This window comes from Chelonia mydas, chromosome 1 (assembly GCF_015237465.2).
Source record: "Chelonia mydas isolate rCheMyd1 chromosome 1, rCheMyd1.pri.v2, whole genome shotgun sequence".
NCBI classification, from domain to species: Eukaryota; Metazoa; Chordata; order Testudines; family Cheloniidae; genus Chelonia; species Chelonia mydas.
Window position 1 is genome coordinate 251,800,969 of NC_057849.1, and position 19,706 is coordinate 251,820,674.

The following is a 19,706-nucleotide window of genomic DNA, read 5'->3' on the forward strand; positions in this document are numbered from 1 at the left end:
CTCTCGCTCTTCCTGAAAAAACACTCATGTGGTCCAAGGATCTGCCAAGGCCAATTCCATGGAGAGCATCAGCACAGGGGCACTTGTACCAATTAAGTCACTGTTGCCCAGCCCTGAGTCTTGAAGAATGCTGTTGCCTGGCAACAAGGGATCAGCCAGGCCCTGGCCTATCTACTAAGCCAGGATGCTTTTAAAGACATCTTTTTCAGATCTACAAATCTGTTAGCTTAAAGGGCACCTACTTCAGGTGTGGATGTGGGGAGGCCTGCTGCTTGGGTGTTTCACCAAGGCCTTGTTGAGCAGGAGCCCGTCCTTGGGCAGGGGGTCTAGGCTGCTGTGGTGGAAAGATGCCTGGCTTGGAGGCCTGGACTGGGGAGGTTCCAGTGGAAGATCGTGTTAACTGTGGGGATCCAGGCGACCTCTGCTGCTGAGGTGAGCTAGACTGGGGACTCTGGGGCTGCTGGCCCTGAGGAGAGAGCCGTTGCTGTGGAGGTGCTCCAGTCCGCGGAGGCTGAGATCCCTGAGGCTGGCGTGGACCCCCTGCAGGGAACATGGACACAAAGGTGCACAAGACACATTAAACAAGGAGCAGCTGCATGGGGGAACAGGCTGTAGTGAAAGGAGAAACATTTCAGACTCGCTCCATGCAGAGAGCTAAGGAAAAATATTTGTTATGGACACTGGATGCCATTAACCTGTTGGTCTGTGGCAACATGCCCATATCTACAGAGTTGCTGCTGTACAGTTCTTTGCCTTCTTAACACCAAGGGAACTCTGCCATCCTTCTCCCAGGTAGAGCTGTCTCAGCGTGCCTTAGTTCTCCATGTGATTCTCACCATTTCTTGTCTTTGAGTCTTGTGTGGGAGCCTAAATTGTTGGGGTGGAAGGTTGGAATCAATGGGAGAACTAGCTTTCCCCACAGAAAATGGAAGTTTGGGTCAACAGCACCTTCCCTGGATAGTTACGATGAGGGGCTCGTATGCCACATCACCATCCATGCTTCTATATTATAACATGATCAGTGGGTGGATGCTTCAGCATTTTTGGATGAGAGACCCTCAGAGCAAAGCCTGACTTTTCTGCCATCCTAAAGTCACATAAAACGATGCTCCTAGCAAGTGAAAATAGACATACACTGTTTCAGAGAGTAAAGCTAATAGTCTTTAAAGATCTCATGTACTCTTGTGCACGAGTAAAAGTGTTACCCCAATGTCTTGACCAAATTCCAGCTTGGGCAATACATTCTGCTGAGCTCAATTCTACCTGCATTTTCCACTGGAGATGCTATTCTTCTTGACTGCCTTTTCTGAACTGTTGTGTGATGTTACTGTGCACTGTTGAACAGTTGCTGTATTTTATTGGCACGCTGGCTGCCTGTGAATTTCAGTGACGGGTGAAGAGATTCCTGTGTACAGTCTGAATCGAATCCCAGAATGAACTGTCTAGGTTTCCTTTGCCAGAGGTCCTAGAGTACAGTACCTTGAGGAGGTGGCCGTGGTTGGGATGATTGCCCAAGCTGGGGTCCAGGCTGAGGCTGCGTCTGTGATTTCATTGACTGAGGCTGGACTTGTTGAGGCTGGAAAAAAATCATTACAGTCAGAACATGTTCAAAAGGAGAAGCCTAGGGATGACAGAATTTTGAATGTTGTGGTGTTTTCAACACACACTCTGCCACTGCAGCATAAGGCCTGTAAGGTTCCATGGTATTTGATGGAGAACTGAGTAGGAAAGAGCATGGAAACTCTTAGCTAGAATAGAATGACTGCAGAGTTACATTTTTTAAAAGTGGGTTTACAAATTACCAGACTGGATCAAACCTGAGGCCCATTTAGCCCAGTTGCGAGCACCAGATGCTTCAAAGGCAGAAGTATGTAAGAACCCCGCACTAAACAGGTGTGGAGTTATCAGGTCTCATCCTGATTTCTAATACTTAGAAATTGGCTTAAGCCATGAGGTTTAATATCCCTTCCACATGGATTGTCGATTAATTATAACTCTGGAAATTCCTGACATCCCTATAATGTCCAATCCGTTTTTCAATCTTATTAAGTTCTTGGTCTCAATGACTTTCTGTGGCAGTGAATACCACAGTCTAGTTATTTCCTTTGATTCATTTCCCACCTTTTAATTTCATTGAATGCCCCTTGTTCTCTGCTAAGAGACAGGGAGAATAGATGTTCCAAATCTATCTTCTCTAGACCATTATTTTATATATTTTTATTATGTTACCTCTTATTTGTCTCCTTTCTAAGGAGAAGAAGCTCATCATTTCAGTCTCTCTTCCCAGGAGAGTGTTTCCAGGTCCTAGATCTTTCTCACCGCTCTTTTCTGAGCCCCCTCTAGTTGTTCACTATCCATTTTCAGATGGGGTGATTAATACTGCGAACAGTATCCAGATAAGGCTGTACCACTGATTTGTATAAAGGCATTAGAATAGTCTCCATGTTGTTCACCATCCCATTCCTTATGAATCCTAACAACTTGTTTGATTTTTTTGCCTGCAGCTGTGCACTGAGCAGAGGTTTTCACTGAGCTGTCTACCATGAGGCCAGTTGAGTTGATACAGTTAATTTAAAATAAGTAGTTTAAAATTTCCCCTCCAACGTGCATTCATTTGCATTTATCAACATCGAATTTCGTTTGCCATTGTGTTTCTCATTCACTGAGCTTGGTTAGGTCTTGCTGAAGTTCCTCCCAGTCCTCTCTAATTTTGCTATCTCTCTGCTCACTCTCCTTTTCTGATCATTCATAAACAGTTTAAACAACACGGGACTGTTGTGCAGAGGCCTGTACTCTAAGCTGTCCAAGGTAACAAGAGTCTAACTCAGCCTGTTACATAAAATTGTTTATGAAAGTCAGCAAAGTTGGAGACAAATAGACTGGTCCAAACTGGATTGTTTAGGTTAAAAGAACTATGTTAAGGGGCCTTCAAGGCTCCTGGCAAAGTCATGGGTTGGCATGACAAGGAGCTAAACGAGTCTAGAAATGGGAAGAAATGTTTATAGTTGAAATCACTGACGTGTGTTTTAATTAGTTAATGTTACTGGGATGTGGTTGCCAACCCATCTTGGACAGTGTTCGTTTTGGAGTCACTAAATGGACGGGGGCCGGATGCGTGGGCTGGAAGGATTGAGCTTTGTCACTGTGGCTGCCACTCCCAAAGTCTCCTGGGATCCACCACGTTACTGTTGTGCCTTTGTTGTCCTGTTCCTGAAAGGCAGCCTGACTACACCGGGCCAAAGAGTGGGAATCAGGTGACATTGCTACCAGCTTCAGCCAAATCCTGAACAACACCTGGGATATGAGACTTGGGTTCCTGCTGTCACCCCTCCCCTGTGTTTCATTTTCTTTCCCTACCTTATTTCTGCTCTTTCCTTTCTCTCTGCTTTCTGTCTAATAAGCATCTGGCTTAGCCATCCCAGACAAGCCTGGGACCGGAGAGGCAGCCAGAAGCAATACTTTAAAGAGCCGAAGACTGCTATAGTTTGCCAGATCTCAGCATGGCTGATCAGACCATGTGCTGTGCCTGTGTTTTCCCAGCAGCAAGGGTGCAAGGGAAAGGCAGCACCAGACACAGAAGCTGCATTTTCTATCTTTACTGTTCTTTTCTCTCCTCTGTTGTGTGATTGTCTTGTTTTGTCTTAAACAAAGGAGGACTGGACTTTAGCAGCAACAGCTCCAGACCATCTTAACTAACTTTTTCTCTTTCCCCAAAAAGACCGTTAATAATGCATCTTTAATTCCATCTAACGACTATCCAACAGGGGTTCCTCCCTATATAAAGAACCAACTGACAGCTTCAGGGGAAAAGGGGAAGGAGTATTATTAAAACGAAAGTCTTACTTAATACTTTACTGCCTTGACTCTTCTCCAATCCCTCCTCCCTGGGTTCCTGCTATAGACTTAAAAACAGTACTCATATTCACAGATGTTTTTATTTAAACCCTGGTATGTCAGCGGTTCAGTCATTCAGAACTGCCATTGGCAAATGTTGCTCTAAAATAAGGTGGATTCAGTACTCAGCCTGGGGTGAGTGCGCGGTGAGGCGGGCGCACTAAACATGAGGCCTACTGCTCAGTTTAAAAGCAGAAATGATGGGTTCTGATGAATGGCAACATCAGCCAGGCCTTCTTTTCAGGGACTGGTGGCTGAGACACAGGGTCTCTCTGAAGAAGCAGGGATGCCCTTAGAGAAGGGCCTAACAGTGGCAGAAAGCCTCACTGGCTCCCTTTGGGATGCACCGGATTTCACCAGAGAGGCAAAGGCTGGAATAAACTCAATCATGGGGATCGCTATCCTGTCAAGCGGGGATGGAGAGTTGCAGCCAAACTATAAAGAGTTCTAGAGTCTCCTCAACATGCACACAGAACTCATGTTAATATTCACTCATGGGAGCAGAGACCCTAAGAGTAGCAGGGGCTCCATCAGCAGTGAACAAGCCACATTGTTTGGCTTTATAGGCTACCGAGTCATGTATTGCTGGGGTCCAGCTAAGAATCTGCCCGTTCTTTGTGGGCAGAGATGGGGGATAAGTTTTCTTTATAAACCCTGCAGAAGCTCTCAGACTTAATTCCCCCTGGGAGGGACAGGGTTATGATCCCTCCAGACTCTCCCTGGCAAAGGTTGGTCTGACTGCTCTTTACTGAAGTTATTGGATGCCGTGTCTTTAAACTGATTCTAACCCCCTCTTCCCCAGTCCACAGTACATCAGCTCACTGCTGTCACCTACAGGGGCGCCTAGCTCAACATCTTATTGCCTGCCATCAAGCCACCCAATCTGAGTCACCATAGCAACAACTGCCCCATACTGCTTGGACATTTGTGGGCAGGAGATGCTCCTACGCTTGCCCTTTCTGCTGCCATTCCTTGCCCACTCTGTGAGTCCACCTCTCGCCAAACTTCTACAGTGTTTGTCTCTGATGATGCTTCTCTTTAAAATTTGTAGTCTTGGTCACAGTCTGTACCCAGCCAAAAAGGCCCAGGGTATATGTGTGTGGTGGATAAGCTGAATGAGAATGTGATGCCATGGTAATATGAAGAGAGACATTGCTCAGGGACAACGCATGAAAGATTTATGGAAGAGCTATCCCTGCAACAGTAACAGCAGAATGATCCAATACTTTGTATGGGGTGACATCTCTGTCCAACAGCACCGGAACATTCAATCCACTGAGGTACATGATTGGCTGAACACTCACTGGGGTTTGAGAAAGCACTTGCTTTGCTGAATGGCTCCATCCACACTTACCCAAGGCCTTGGAGGTGAGGGGGTAGATCCTACAGTCACAAGAAGCTGAGTCATTTTGGAGACAACCAGATCAGCTACAAGCTGTGTGTCCTCCTCTACGTGCTCCCCTATCAGGGGCATCGAGCTATCCATCACCTGAACAGAGAGAGAAAAGGACAGCTATTAAGGGGGCTTCCTAGTGGCAGAGGCAGGTCTAGACACTCAATTGGATGCCAAGCTCCGTTGTGTTACTACCTCCCCAGGCACCTATTCCCATCATTTGCCCACATCCTGAAGTGGAGGGAGCCGCCTATCACAATGGCTGGTGCATATCTCAGTTTTTGAGAAACGATGCCTCCTGCCAGTTGGAGCCCAGGCCTAGGCTTGATACGGGTTTCTAGAGACTTTTTTTTGATCAAACTAGTTTCTTCCTACACCCAAAAAGGCTGATTGAATGTCTTTCATTGATGGGTGTTTCTCTGGAGTTCAACTGTCGTGATATTTGTGGATGACGCTCTGAAGGGTTCCAGGTATAAAGGAGAAAGGAAACAAACCGCAAAGAGACCCGTGCAGATTAGTGCCAGGGGGACTAGAGGCAACCAGGGAAGAGCTGGTATTAATCAATGCAACGCTCTACAGGAAATAAAGAAATAAACAACACAGGCAAAAAATAGACAGGATGTCTCCAAACAGCAACACCCATGCCATGAAAGTAAACTTCCTCTCAGCTGGTCTCCTTCATGCAGTGCTGACATTACTTTGCCATGTAAACACACACTACAATTACCACAGGGAAGGTGAGGAAGGAAAGGTTTGAAGGGGTCCACAGTCTTAAAAAGGGCGAGACCCACACTGTACGCCACCCCTGAAACACCACCATAATCATCAAAGTTGTTTGTCGTATCCCAACAGCTTTACAAACATTAACCAAGCCCCATACAAAGCACCTCATTATGGTGAAGCTAAAGTTCAGTTGGAGGTGCTTATTAACCTACCAGAATGTTAGTGCCTTTTAAGACAACGAAACTTTAGAAATCCAGGAAATGCAGCATTAAAGTTTGCATTTGTTAGATAAGGCACTGACACACTCACATAACAACTGCAACCTCAAGTCTGCCCCACTAGAGTTCCAGGCATACAGTCTGGACTGGGACTCTATTCTCAGCTCTGCCACTGGCTGGCTGGGTGATCTTGGGTAAGTCACTTCCTCCCCTGTGTCTCAGGTGCCCTAGCTGTAAAATGGGGCTAATGACACTGACCTCCTTTGTAACATGCTTTGAGATCTACTGATGAAAAACACTCTGTAAGACCTAGATATTATTATTATTAAGCAGAATGTTCTGCACACATTTCTATAGGTAGGTTTAAGGAAGTCTGTTTGTGTTGTCAGTTCATCAACAGATAGTTCCAACCTGGCCATCTGACATAGAGGTGACTTATTAATGGAGTAACTGTTCAACTCTCCTTAATTTGGTCTCCACTTTAGTTTCGTTACATATGAACTTATATAAAATCCAGAAGTTATGCCTGTGGACAGCTTTAATTTTGAAAATCTGATGAGAAGAGGACTGGTTCCAAAATCCATTGCTTTCTTGATTTATGGTCTAGGGCAAACTACGGCCCGCAGGCCACATCCGGCCTGCGGGATCCTCCTGGCTCAGGAGGCTCACTCCCGGCCCCTCTCCTGCTGTTCTTCCTCCCCCACAGCGCGCAACGCTCTGGGCAGCGGGGCTGCGAGCTCCTGGGGCAGCGCAGCTGCCGAGCCCGGCCTGTCCCGGTGCTCTGTGCTGCATGGTGGCATGGCTGGCTCCAGCTAGGCCGTACGGCTGCCTGTCCTGGTGCTCTGGGCGGCATGGCTGTAGCGCCACCAGCCACCGGTACTCTAGGCAGTGCGGTAAGGGGGCAGGGGTGTTGGATAGAGGGCAGGCGAGTTGGGGGGAGTGGTCAGGGGGCGGGGGTGTGGATAGGGGTTGGGGCGGTCAGAGGGAGGGGAACAGGAGGGTTGAATGGGGGCAGGAGTCCTGGGGGGCAGTCAGGGGGCTAGAAGCCGGGGGGGGTGGTCAGATGGGGGGTGGGCTGGGCCACGCCTGGCTATTTGGGGAAGCACAGCCTCCCCTAACCGGCCCTCCATACAATTTCCGAAACCCGATGTGGCCCTCAGGCCAAAAAGTTTGCCTGCCCAGGTCTAGGGTATGCGTGGAGCAAGTTAAATGGAAGGGGGTCAGATAAATACATTAAATGGTGTTCAACTCTGCTGTTCATCTCCTCTGCTTCTTTGTAGAACAGGCTTCTTGGGGTCCAGAGATAGTGAGGTTTGGCTGCCACAAAGGTGTGGCTGGGAGAACTATAAACCATTGGACTTGAAATCTAACCTGACTTCTATTAGGGGGTCTCGCTAGTACGTAGCTCCGCAAGGCATCCCCATTTCATCTGGCAATTCTGACACCAGCTCATACCATACCATAGAAATGCCATGTCAACTTCATTTACCTTGTTAATTTACTGTGAAAGGGATGGTTTTGGACCACTAGATGGCGCCATTGTTCCCTTTAACAAGCCATTATCCAGTGAAGTAATCTGCTCACTCACTAACTCTTGGTGTAAATAACTGTGTAGTGATAGGTCTGTATTAAAAAAAAACCTCTCATCTCTTTAGCTTGGAAATTATTTCCCATCATTACTGCAGCAGCATGTGATATGCTGGCTGAAGTGAAAGGACAGGTTATAATTTAGAAACAGAGACATCTAGGGCTAAATTAATCCCGTGTCAGGCCCATCAAAGTCAATGGAGCAACATCAGGAATTAGGTTGTCTCTATGTCTTATTTTGTGATTTCTGACCCAGCTCACTTCTGTGGTATTGATTGAGGGAGCCCAAACACTGGGCTATCACTGACTAAGGCATGGAGAAAATGAAGCTGATAAGAAAGGACACAGTTTTTCTGGGCCAAATGATGCTCTCAGTTGTGTCAGTGCAGCTACTCCAGAGTTATACAGGTGCCAAGATCAGAATCTGGCCCCATAATGCTGAGATAAACCACCCAGATGGACTATATGAAATACAAACATATTCCTCTTATCTCTTCCTGAGAATGAGACCAAAGAACAGCTGAGGGAGAGGGGAAGATGTCAGCACACACAAACCCTGCCTTTGTAGTTGCCCAAGGTCATTGGCTGTCTCTTGACACAGCTGCTGTTGCTCGATAAGATATCTCAGAGGGAACGGAAGGCGGCAAGGCAGAGAAGAGGTCCAGGAAAACCCCATCCCCGCCTTCTATCTTACGCCAAGAGCTGGAGGCTGGGTTTGTTATTCCATGTTCTCATGTGCGAGTGTCGAGGTGTTGGATGATTGGAGGGAAGGAAGGAAACAGATGATTCGACAGATCAAAGGGATTGATACGACAATGGTGAAAGGCTGGACAGGCCATCACGCAGAGCAGTAGAGTCCTTGTAGTGCACGTGGCTAGATCCACAGAGCTCTACGATAGCAATAGATGTGGCACTGCTGGCCTCAAGAGCCATGAGAGAAGAATAAAAAACATGAAGTCAATCCAATTTTGATTGGTCTTTAGTTTCGTGGATCATTTTACTCACCCCCGCCATCTGTAAAATGACTCATCATTGTGGCCTTATTTTAGATCACAAAAACGGGCCAGATTTTCAAGTGCACGACCCCCAGCATGCACCCAGTGCACTGAGCAACTTTGAAAATGAGGCCACTCATCTAGGTGCCTAAAGAGGAATGAAACTCTTCTGAAAACTTAGTCTCAGTTGGGGGTGCTGAGCCATTCTGAAAATGCCAGAGTGAGTGACAAAGCCCTTTAGTGCAGAGAAAGAAATACCAGTATGCTGAATCAAAGTCAGCGCTGCTCTATGTGAGTGAAGAGCGCTGAAATCAAGGGAAGTGACGCTACCTCTCAATGTAGCCCTTAAAGTACTGCGAAACTACCCCAATGCCATGTGGCAAATAAAGATGGAGAGCTCAACTAATAATACAGTAAAAGTATGGAAATCGGGTTGACGATAAATTTATATTAATTACGTCAGATTTCCGGGTGGCATAATCCTCCTTTCCTGCGCTCAACCTCCTCGCTCCTAATCTGAGCCCCTGTTTGCCATAAGCAATGCTCATAAATCTCACAAGACATAGATCTGGCTGGCTTTAATTTTGTGAGTGTTTCTCGGAACAGTTTTCACATTGTGAACTTTTATTCCTTGGTTCCATGCCATTGTGCAAACTTTACCATTTATTTATTCATTCAGCAAATTTTGGAGTCATTTCTTGCAAAATTTCACAGCAAATTTTCCTTCTCACAAAGTGAAATGCAGCTGTTTGGCTCCCCCCCCGCAACAAAACAACCAATCCACCAGCTTCTGGCCAAAAAAAGAAGCCCACTCAAGGAACTGGACTAGGGGAAAGTAATTACAGTACTTCTCAGTTTCTCTCTCAGAACTGGCATAAAGTAGAAAATGTGCCAGCTTTGCTTTATTCTATTCTATTCCATTCATGTTGCCATACAGTGCCCATCAGCCTGGTATCTGAACTCCTGCTGAACCCCTGGAATAGCAGATGCTCTGGGCCAGATCCTCAGCTGCTGTAATTCGGCTTAGTTCAGTTGAAAACAGCGTGGCTCCCCTGATTTGTATCAGCTGACCTCACCCTCTGTGTTTTGTTCAGTGTAGAATCACGGGGTGATTTGTGTTCAGGTGTGCGTTTCTGTCTGTGTGTGCAATGTGGTAATGGGTGTAAGTCTGTGGGCGTGCCCTCGACTCAGTGACACAAACATGGAAGCAGGTATGCAACCCCACCCCCATCCCAAAGTCATACACAGAAGCAGGTGTGCGGTCCTCCTCCGCACACATACTCACTGAGGCAGACATGTACACACATACCCGTACAAAGGCAGATGGGTCAAACTCCCCACCCCACATACAAAACCACACAGGAAGACGTGTGTGTACACGCAGGCACCCATGCATTCAGAGAGGCAGGTGTGTGTACCTTCTTACCTTCCCCCAGACACGGGCAGGTGTGTACACACACACACACACAGGCTGAAGTATGTTGAGTTTAAAAGACTCTATTCTGGGGTAGGGTTTGAAGAGGAGCAGCTCCACTAAAAGCTCCTGACAACTTACACAGAGGAGTCAGAATGACAGCAGCACCCCTCTTGCCATTTGGAAGAAGCAGGCTAATGTTTTCATTGCTGGCAGAGCACTTGTATTACACGACCTCTGACAGGTCCCTGGTCCCTGAGGAGGAGATGCACAAGACTGGAATGTGCAGTCGCTGTAAGGCTCATGTGGTTCTCATCAGCTTCCTAAGCCTCAGTGGGTGGGAGTGCTCTCCCACACATAGCTTTCTAATGTGTCAGCACCCTTGAACGAAACTGCAGGCCAGCTTTGCTCATCTTCCTCTGCCTGGGCTGTGTTGGTGGAGTTCACAGCAGGTCAGATGCTGAGCCTCACTTCCAATAACATCACATGGAGCAGAGGACACTAGATCAGTTGCCAGATTTGGTCACGCCCGGAGTGGCTCTTGAGTTTCCAATTTGATTTTCCTGCCAGCTTTTCATGACCCGTCCTGTTCCAATGACCCAGATCATGTTACCCGTCCCAGTCCCCTGTTCAACACCCTGGCATGAGAGGTATCACTTTGAACGCTTGCCTTCTCAACCACAGCCAGTGTGACTGGAACCCACAAACTCTCTTGAGGGCTTGTATTGCTTATCTGCTAGCTCAATAAACTCAGGCCTGGGCAAACGATTTTAAGGGGCGCATCCAGGGTCTGATGAAGACAATGAGACTCATTCACGCTACTTATAGTCCTCTTCCCTACAGCTCTAGCTCCATCCGATTCATCATCGGCTCCTATGTGACATGCACCCTGCTTGTGACTGACTCCTGAGCCTGACTCCTAATCTTAACGTTGACCCAGGAGCCCACTCACAGGTATCTGGCAATTTGGTTGCGACTCACAGAGAGTCGTTGCTTGGGCACATTAGTTGAAATGATGCTGGTCCCTGTGAGGAGAAAATGATTGGGTCAAGGGGCAGAGCATGTACTTAGAGTATGTCTGACTGTCTGAGCATGTCAGCACGCGTGGGAGGGTTTGTGTTTGTGGACGTATCGGATGCAGGAGGTGTGACCTCCAGGCACTCAAGCTCTCACCTCAATGATATAGTCCTTCCCATCTTTGCTGTGGACAGCTTTGACGGCACAAATATCGAGGCCTCCAAACATCTCGGCGCAGGAGTCCGCCCAGAGTCTGTACCTGCAGAATCCACACAGACACGTTGCTGGGAATTATCTGGCTGCTCAAGGATTAAAATAATGCTAGTAGGGTGCCAACTTTCTTAGTCTCCCACCAAATATAGACACACCACCCTCTGCCTTATTCAACCGCAATAAGACAGATATCATAACCTTTAATATTGCTTCACCATCACCAGTACGGATGGAGGATCACGTTCTCACCAAAGTAGAAACATTCACATACTTGGGCAGCACCATCAGCCAGGACGGTGGAACAAGTCAGGACATCCGGAACAAAATCAATAAAGCCAGGAACATCTTCAGGAGCTTAAATGCAGTCTGGAAATCATCAAAATACCACACCAAAACCAAACTCAAGATTTATCAGAGCTGCGTACTTTCAACACTACTTTATAGTGCAGAATGCTGGGGAATGAGAAAGTACAACATGTCCAAACTGTCTTCATTCCATACAACCTGCCTCAGAAAAATCCTCCATATCTTTTGGCCCAGAACAATCTCAAACCAAGACCTATTGACACAGTGCAGCCAAGAGGATATGAGCACCATCATTGCCAGGAGGTGTTGGAGATGGATCGGCCGTGTGCTTTGGATGGAAACTGATTCCATCACCAGAGTAGCGAGAAGATGGACATCTGAAGGCAAGCAAAAATGAGGGCTGTGGAAGCCAAGCTGAAAAACCTGGGGCACAGCTGGGGAACCATTGAAAGACTCACCAGAAACAAACAGGAGTGGAGGAGCTACATCACTGCCCTAAACGCCAGAGGCGTAATAGGAAGATGATGATGATGATGATGATGACCCTCTGCCTCTGGAAGTGCATAGAATGCTCTTCACAGCAACTCAGAGTTATCATGATGAGACATCCCCTCCCTCTATTCTACAGGTGATGGAAGAAATAGGAGATCTTGCATGATGAACGCCCACATTTTCCTTCATTGCATATCAACTCCCTACTCCTACTTATATCCCCTTGAACCACATGAAATCATTTCTGTCTCTCACTGGTATTTATACACCTCAAATCTCCCCACTTACGTGTCACTTAGTCAAGCTGTAAATGTTTAGTTCATTTTATCTTTCCTCAGAAGAAAGTCCCTGAAATTTTTATTGCTCTTCCCTGAATTCCCCCCTGTGGAAAACTTTCTGACGCTGAGATGCCAGCATGTTCTAGGCATGGAGAGCCAGAGTGGAGCTCTGTAGTGAGGGGCTATTACCTCTCTGTTCTGTGACATGATGTCTCTGACTATACGGCCCCAAACTGCTTTTTCATTGGTTTCCTCTACATCACCATCCTGCAAGCTGTTCCCAATCACCCGTATATCCATTTAATATTACTGCTTTCCAAGCGTTTCCCTCCTGTTGAATATATGCTGCTGTGTCCGAGTGAGAGCAGGAGGTGTTATATAATGGAAGCCCCGGCTTCCAGCTGTCCTACCACAGGAACATGAGCTGGCAGGAACAGGAGGCGACGTATGATGGGGTGCCCCCTCAGCTGTCTGTGCACTGGAAGAGGAGAGGGAATGACAAGAGATGCATTATGATGGCGACCATGCTCCCTCAGCTGTCCCTACGTTGGAACAGGGAGAGGGAATGAGTTTTGCTGGTTTTCCTTCTGTGCAGCTGTGCTGTGGTCCTGACCATTTCAATACAAAAAAATCTCAAAGCAGAAGATCTGCGAGCAGGACTCTCACGCTGGCTGGAAATTGAAACAGGAGAATACTGAGGATCTCAAAGCTACCTATGCAGACCTAATGGAGAAGGAGAAAAGAGCCTATGATCCTGAAAGCAGCCAGAGCACCTATAGCTTGATCTTCATGATCTAATGATGAACCTGCAAGAATACAAGGCCATATATGGATGGGACAAGAAAATGGTGTATACAACTAATAAATCCTTCCTTGTCACTCCCTGCCTCAATGAGGAGACAAAGCGCAGCCACACACCCTCAGAGGAGGTAATCATAGAATCATAGGACTGGAAGGGACCTCGAGAGGTCATCTAGTCCAGTCCCCTGCCCTCATGGCAGGACTAAGTATTATCTAGACCAGGGGTGGCCAACCTATGGCTCCGAAGCCACATGCAGCTCTTCAGAAGCTAATATGCGGCTCCTTGTATAGGCACCAACTCCGGGGCTGGAGCTACAGGTGCCAACTTTCCAATGTGCTCACTGCTCAACCCCTGGCTCTGCCACAGGCCCTGCCCCCACTCCACCCCTTCCCGCCCCCTCCCCTCAACCTGCTGTGCCCTCACTCCTCCCACTCCCCCCAGAGCCTCCTGCACACCACGAAACAGCTGATCGGGAGGTGCTGGGAGCAGGGGTGTGTGTGTGTGGAGAGGCTGACATATTACTGTGGTTCTTTGGCAAAGTACATTGGCTCCTTCTGGCTCCTGCTCACGCTCAGGTTGGCCACCCCTGATCTAGACCATCCCTGACAACAGGTGTTTGTCTAACCTGCTCTTAAAAATCTCCAATGATGGAGATTCCACAACCTCCCTAGGCAATTTATTCCAATGCTTAACCACCCGGACAGTTAGGAAGTTTTTCCTGATGTCCAACCTAAACCTCCCTTGCTGCATTTTAAGCCCATTGCTTCTTTACCTATCCTCAGAGGTTAAGAAGAACAACCTTTTACGTACTTGAAAATTGTTATCATGTCCCCCCTCAGTCTTCTCTTTTCCAGACTAAACAAACCCAATTTTTTCAATCTTCCCTCCTAGGTCATGTTTTCTAGACCTTTAATCATTTTTTGTTGCTCTTCTCTGGAATAGGAGGCTATTTCAGCCCTCATCATCTGTAAAGTTATGAAACTTGTAAAGTCACAATAAATGCACTCCAGTAAGCAGGCCCTTTCCCACCCTGGGTTTGTGTGTAGGAGGAGGGCAGCAAGAATGCACTGTTTACACTCAGGATTAACCCTGTGAATTAAGCAGGATTGCCCATGCTAATGCACTAAGCGCTGCAAGGCCCACTCATGTGCAGCTGCGACTGGATGCTGGTCATGTACCACAGGGCAGCTTCTTGGGAGCCATGTATATTCTGGAGGGAGGCTTGAGGGTGTCTGGGTTCAAAATCCAAGCTCGGACACAAATGAAAGGGGGCTGGTAGTCTCACCAGGTTTCCTAATGGATATTCGTCCACATCAAGCACCCTTTCTCCTGAGAGGCAGAATTTTCAGATGCCCAGAGGTGGAATAGCAGAGGCTGCTCCTGGTGAGTACCCAGATGCACCGGAACAGCCGGGACAGGAATAGCAGAGGTGCTGCAGGTTAGAATTAAGCACAGTGGCAGACGTGTATATCCTTATGCATGTGTTTGTAGGGGAGTTAAATTTGCAGCCGATTTGTCACCAGGATACCTGGATTTAGCCAGCACTTTCAACCCCTCACTTTTGCCCCTATTCAACAAAGTATTTAAGCATGTGTTTACATTCATCCCTATTCAGCAAAGCACAGCACACTTAGCTTTAAGCATGTGCTTAAGTCGTGATGTAGCTTCAGTATCAGCTTTGCTCTTTTTTTTTTTTTTTTGAAAGCCCCTTCTCTTCCTTACCTCTCTGTCATTGCGATCTGCTCCAGCATGGCAGAACCTGTGTTTGCCTTCCAGTTTCCAGAGATGGATGTCCTCCTGGGAAAACAAACCAATCACAGGATGACAAACCAACTCCTCCAAAGAGGTAGTTTTCACACCTGACTCAGTGTGTGTGGGGAATATGGGTGATTCAGCTGGGTGTCCTTTCCAGTCCTACAGTCCACAGTGCTCCCAACAAATTCTGATCATCCAGTAAATGAAAGACTCAAACTAGGAGCAAGGAACTAAGAACGTTGAGGCATCTTTTCTCTGCAGCTGGGTGGGTGATGTGTAGTGGCCTTGTGAACACTTTTCTCCTTTTACACATCAGATCCTGAAAAGCCGAGATGACTGTAAAACGCCTCTGAGATCATTAACCTTACGCTCGGCATTGTAGAATCTAAGCATATGTAATTCTCCAGGCAAAGATGTGACTGAAAAGATACATAAAAGTCAGATATGAACTACTCTCTGAGGTTGGCTTCTATTGTAGTGGTGGCCTGGAAAGTCTGTCTGTTTGTGCCCTCTTTCTTAATCTCAATGACTCGCCTGCTCTGGGACCCAACCGCCAACTTCTCCCAAAGGTTTTTTAGGTTGTAAAATGCTCCAAATCTCCTTCATTGTAACTGGCTGTGAATTTCAACAGAAGATGCTGCTGCTGGCAAATTCTGAGCTCTGTATTTGTCTGTCAAGTGCTGGGCTAGTTCATTTCTTTGCACTTAGGAAGAAGGCAGACTTGACACAGCCTGCAATGATAGCACCTTGTGTTGTAATTCTGCCAGATCTCACAAGATTCCTGAGTATGGTTTCAACTACGAGGAAAGTGCTGTATTAGTTGTAAGATATTATCCCATCAGTGTGTTTGATACACCCATGAAACACTCCTATGCTGCAGAAAGCATGCATGGTGATTCAGTGGGTGGGACTCTTTTTTCTGAACCAGGCCTGATCCAGTGTAGCAGCATGGTGTTGGGAGATGCTGATTGCTGCTGACATAATCTTTTCAGTGAAATGCAGAAAAGTCCTGATCATTTTTGGTCATTAAAGATCACAAGGCACTTTTCACAAGAGCAGAGGTGTTAAACCTGGTGTCCTGACTAAATTCAAAGCTGGGTCATTATATTTTGCCCACCTAAAATGTCCTGAGAAATGTTTCAAATAGACATGGCCTCCTTCTTCACTTTCTGCTCTAACCTAATATGTACTGCTGCTGCAAACTGTTAAATGGCTCCTGGGATCCATCTCAGAAGGGGGTGAAGTGATTCCTGAGTGTGGTTTAGACTAGTATCTGGGGAGGAAAGTGCTGTATTAGTTGTAAGATATTATCACAGGCTGTACTACTGGTTATCACACACACAAACCCTCCTGTCCTATTATCAAAATCATTCACCTGTCTGACCTTTTCTTTACAGAACAGAATCCTCCCTCTTTGAGGTTTCTGAGCCTTTTCCATTACCTAAGGACAGTGTTCAACTCTCAGCCTCTCTTTCCTTCTGTCTCGCTAAGTTACGCTCCTTTCTGGGATTGTGTTTCCCAGCTTTCCAGTAGGAACGGCTCTTTATTTGTAATATGTGGGTTCAGAAAATTGCCCTGCGTGATTGATGACATCCAAAATCTCATCAGTGATGAGAACTCCCAGGTTCAGATTAGTAACACGATGGAATATCAGCGTTGAAAAGAAGTATTTGGAATATGTAAACAGATACCCCATCAAAAAATAGGTTTCAGAGTAACAGCCGTGTTAGTCTGTATTCACAAAAAGAAAAGGAGTACTTGTGGCACCTTAGAGACTAACCAATTTATTTGAGCATAAGCTTTCGTGAGTTACAGATCACTTCATCGGATGCATCCGATGAAGTGATCTGTAACTCACGAAAGCTTATGCTCAAATAAATTGGTTAGTCTCTAAGGTGCCACAAGTACTCCTTTTCTTCCCATCAAAAAAGCAGCTATACTATGGTGTAATACCAGGAAATTCCATGTGGGGGAGCTCCAGAGAGTGCAGCTTTGTTGCAGTGGTTGGTTTATCTGGTTTGTTTCTTTGAGCCAATCTGATGTTCTAGTCCAGATGCTTCATGTAGAACATAGCAAAAGTTTCAGTCAAATATAAAATACAACCAAACCATCTTAAAAAGAGACTTTCTCAAAAGCTGTCCTGACCATTAACCTAAGCTCCATCACAACCTTCATGAAATCCACTCCCTTCCCAGCATGGGAGAGCAGGTGAGTCTTGCAGCACGGCACCAAATTAAGGCTTTGGCAAACCAAGGTGGAAAGTGAATTTGAGGGCCAAGGGCTCCTCATCGAGAAGGCCCTGCCACCAGACCTCTACTGTTTATACCAGAAGTTCTTAGCTTGAATGCCTCCAATGACCCTAATTGCCATGGCGGTCAAACAAATAGAGGTGGCCTCTTGAATAAAAGGGACCCAGACCATGTAGGGCTTTATAGGTCAAGCCCAACACCTTAAATTTCACCTGCAAATGAACTACTAGACAGTGCAAATCATGAAGCACTGGTGTAATATGCTCACTGTGTGAACCACCTCTTCATAACTGGGCCATTCCATTCTACTGTAGCTCAGTTTCCGGAGGATTACAAGCTGTGGTCCCACACAGAGTGCACTGCATCCATTCAACTGCAAGGGGACAAAAGCACAAACATCAGGAGTGAGGTCTAAAAGAAAAGGGTACAACCCTCTTGTTAAGTGCAGAGGGCAAGGGGTATTCTTGGCAACTGTTGCTACCAACCTGGGGTACTCAGAAGCAGCTGGCAGTCCAACACAACCCTCAGGCTGCAAGCCTTAAAAAACATAGCAAACATCCCACTCCATTGGTTGGGATGCTGATATAATTTTTGCCACTTCTTTCAGTTGTTTTCCCTGATGCACAATTATTATTTGAGTCTTATCTGGTTCACCAGCATTATGAGGTCACCCAAATCCATTCAGTGGAATTATAGGTATGTGCCACATGGCTATTTATTTGTTGTTTTCAGCGTGGCTTTAGTTATAGGCTAAGCAGGTGTTCACCATCAGTGTAAATCTGCAGTAACTCCACCAAAGTCAATGGGAATCTGAACTCAGTCTCTCAGTCACGGGTTGGAAGAAAGTATACTTGTATCTGGGGTGGGGAGGGATGAGATAGTCACTCTGTAGTATCCTCCCTCTGTCAGATCGTGGATGCAGAGTAGAGAAATTCCAGAGAGAACTGTGTACACAGTCCTTAGTCAGGAGGAAGTGAGCTTTTGCGTTTTTGCATGTGTGGGAGGCAGTTATGAAAACACGAGGACTGATTCCATTGCACTCAGACCAAGAGAGTCCTCTCTCTGACTGATGTTACAGCAGACACTGATATTCTCAGACATAAAGGCCAAGATGTTCCAGAGAGCCCAGTGATTTTGGATGCCTTCATTTCTGAGTGCTCAACTTGAAACACTTTCAAGGGGCCTGATTGTCAGTGGCTGGATGGCCTCACCTCTCTCATATGACATTCAATGGACTTGTTTATCCCATAGAAAGTTTATTTTCAGTCTGGCACTGGGATAAACTCCATTACCAGATACCTTTCATAGGAAACAGTCAGTAACAGAGAATGGCTGTACAGATATCCCAAACTCGTTTCCAGTAATGGCTCCATGAATAGGACAAAGGAACTTTTGTAGCAAACAATTCATTCAATGAATTTAGCCTTTTTGTCTCTTCATGAACTGGCTTTGATTTTCACTGATTTCTTCCCTATTTGTAACTGTTCGACAAATATTTCATGGGAAACCATTTTATTTAGCAAACAATTGCTTGCAAATTTGCTCCTGTGTGGGATGGGCTATTAGTGTGACTATTCACATTTGTCACATGGTATTGTTTTTGCTCTCTGATTAGATAAGGTAGGTCAGTGAGGTAGGGAATTTTAAAGGACATTTTAAACTTCTTTTCTGAGTCATTTGAGTCAGGCTTTTCCTGGACATCACTGCTAGAAAAATTAGGTGATTGTAATATTATAGACTGGGTCAGATTTAAAACTAATTTTCTCTCATTGCCTTCCCACTAAGTAATTGGGTGTCTCATGAAGTTCCAGACATGAAAAGAGTGGCCAGATCTCTCTGATTTACTTAATTGCCTCTGTGCTAGGATGCTGGTCAGGGATTTTGGGCAGTTCTAGTTGCAAAGTCAGTGGGCACATACATTTGTCTGTCTCATATAACTGTGCTAGCACCAGGGCTCCAGCCTGGGGTTTTGGGAACACAGATCCTAGACTAACAATAATGCTGGTGCTAAGTAGTGTATGACAATGTTTATTCTATCTGGTGCCCTTAAGCGCATGCTGCCAGACCCATCTACTTATCTAGAATTCTGCTGCTTGATAAGGGCTGGTACTTCTGGATTAGCCGGATTATTTGCTGTTTCTTGTTCAGTTGGTTTGGGGTGAGGAGAAATGAACTGTTTTATTTATTTATATGACTTTATTTTTACTTGATGTCAAACACTACTAGAGCTTGGGATAGGTGCTTTTTTAATTTTTGCCAGGAGCATATAGTGAATTCACTAGTCGCCACTTTTCTGACCTTTATCACTATTCCTACAGTCATTGTGACAAACAAATTAGCAATTGTGAGGTACGTACGTGGTCTTAGCTG

General features: G+C 46.2%; 1 protein-coding gene across 1 annotated transcript in view; it reads right to left on the reverse strand.

Annotated features, from left to right (window-relative positions):
* Window positions 1–19,706, reverse strand: part of SYN3 (synapsin III) — a 282,703-nt gene that overhangs the window by 9,231 nt on the left and 253,766 nt on the right. Inside the window, exons 9-13 of the mRNA XM_027825071.3 lie at window positions 15,055–15,129; window positions 11,398–11,500; window positions 5,249–5,383; window positions 1,480–1,576; window positions 243–540 (exon numbers count right to left, since the gene is read on the reverse strand). Coding sequence (XP_027680872.1) covers window positions 243–540; window positions 1,480–1,576; window positions 5,249–5,383; window positions 11,398–11,500; window positions 15,055–15,129 — 708 coding nt within the window. The remainder of the gene's footprint in view (window positions 1–242; window positions 541–1,479; window positions 1,577–5,248; window positions 5,384–11,397; window positions 11,501–15,054; window positions 15,130–19,706) is intronic.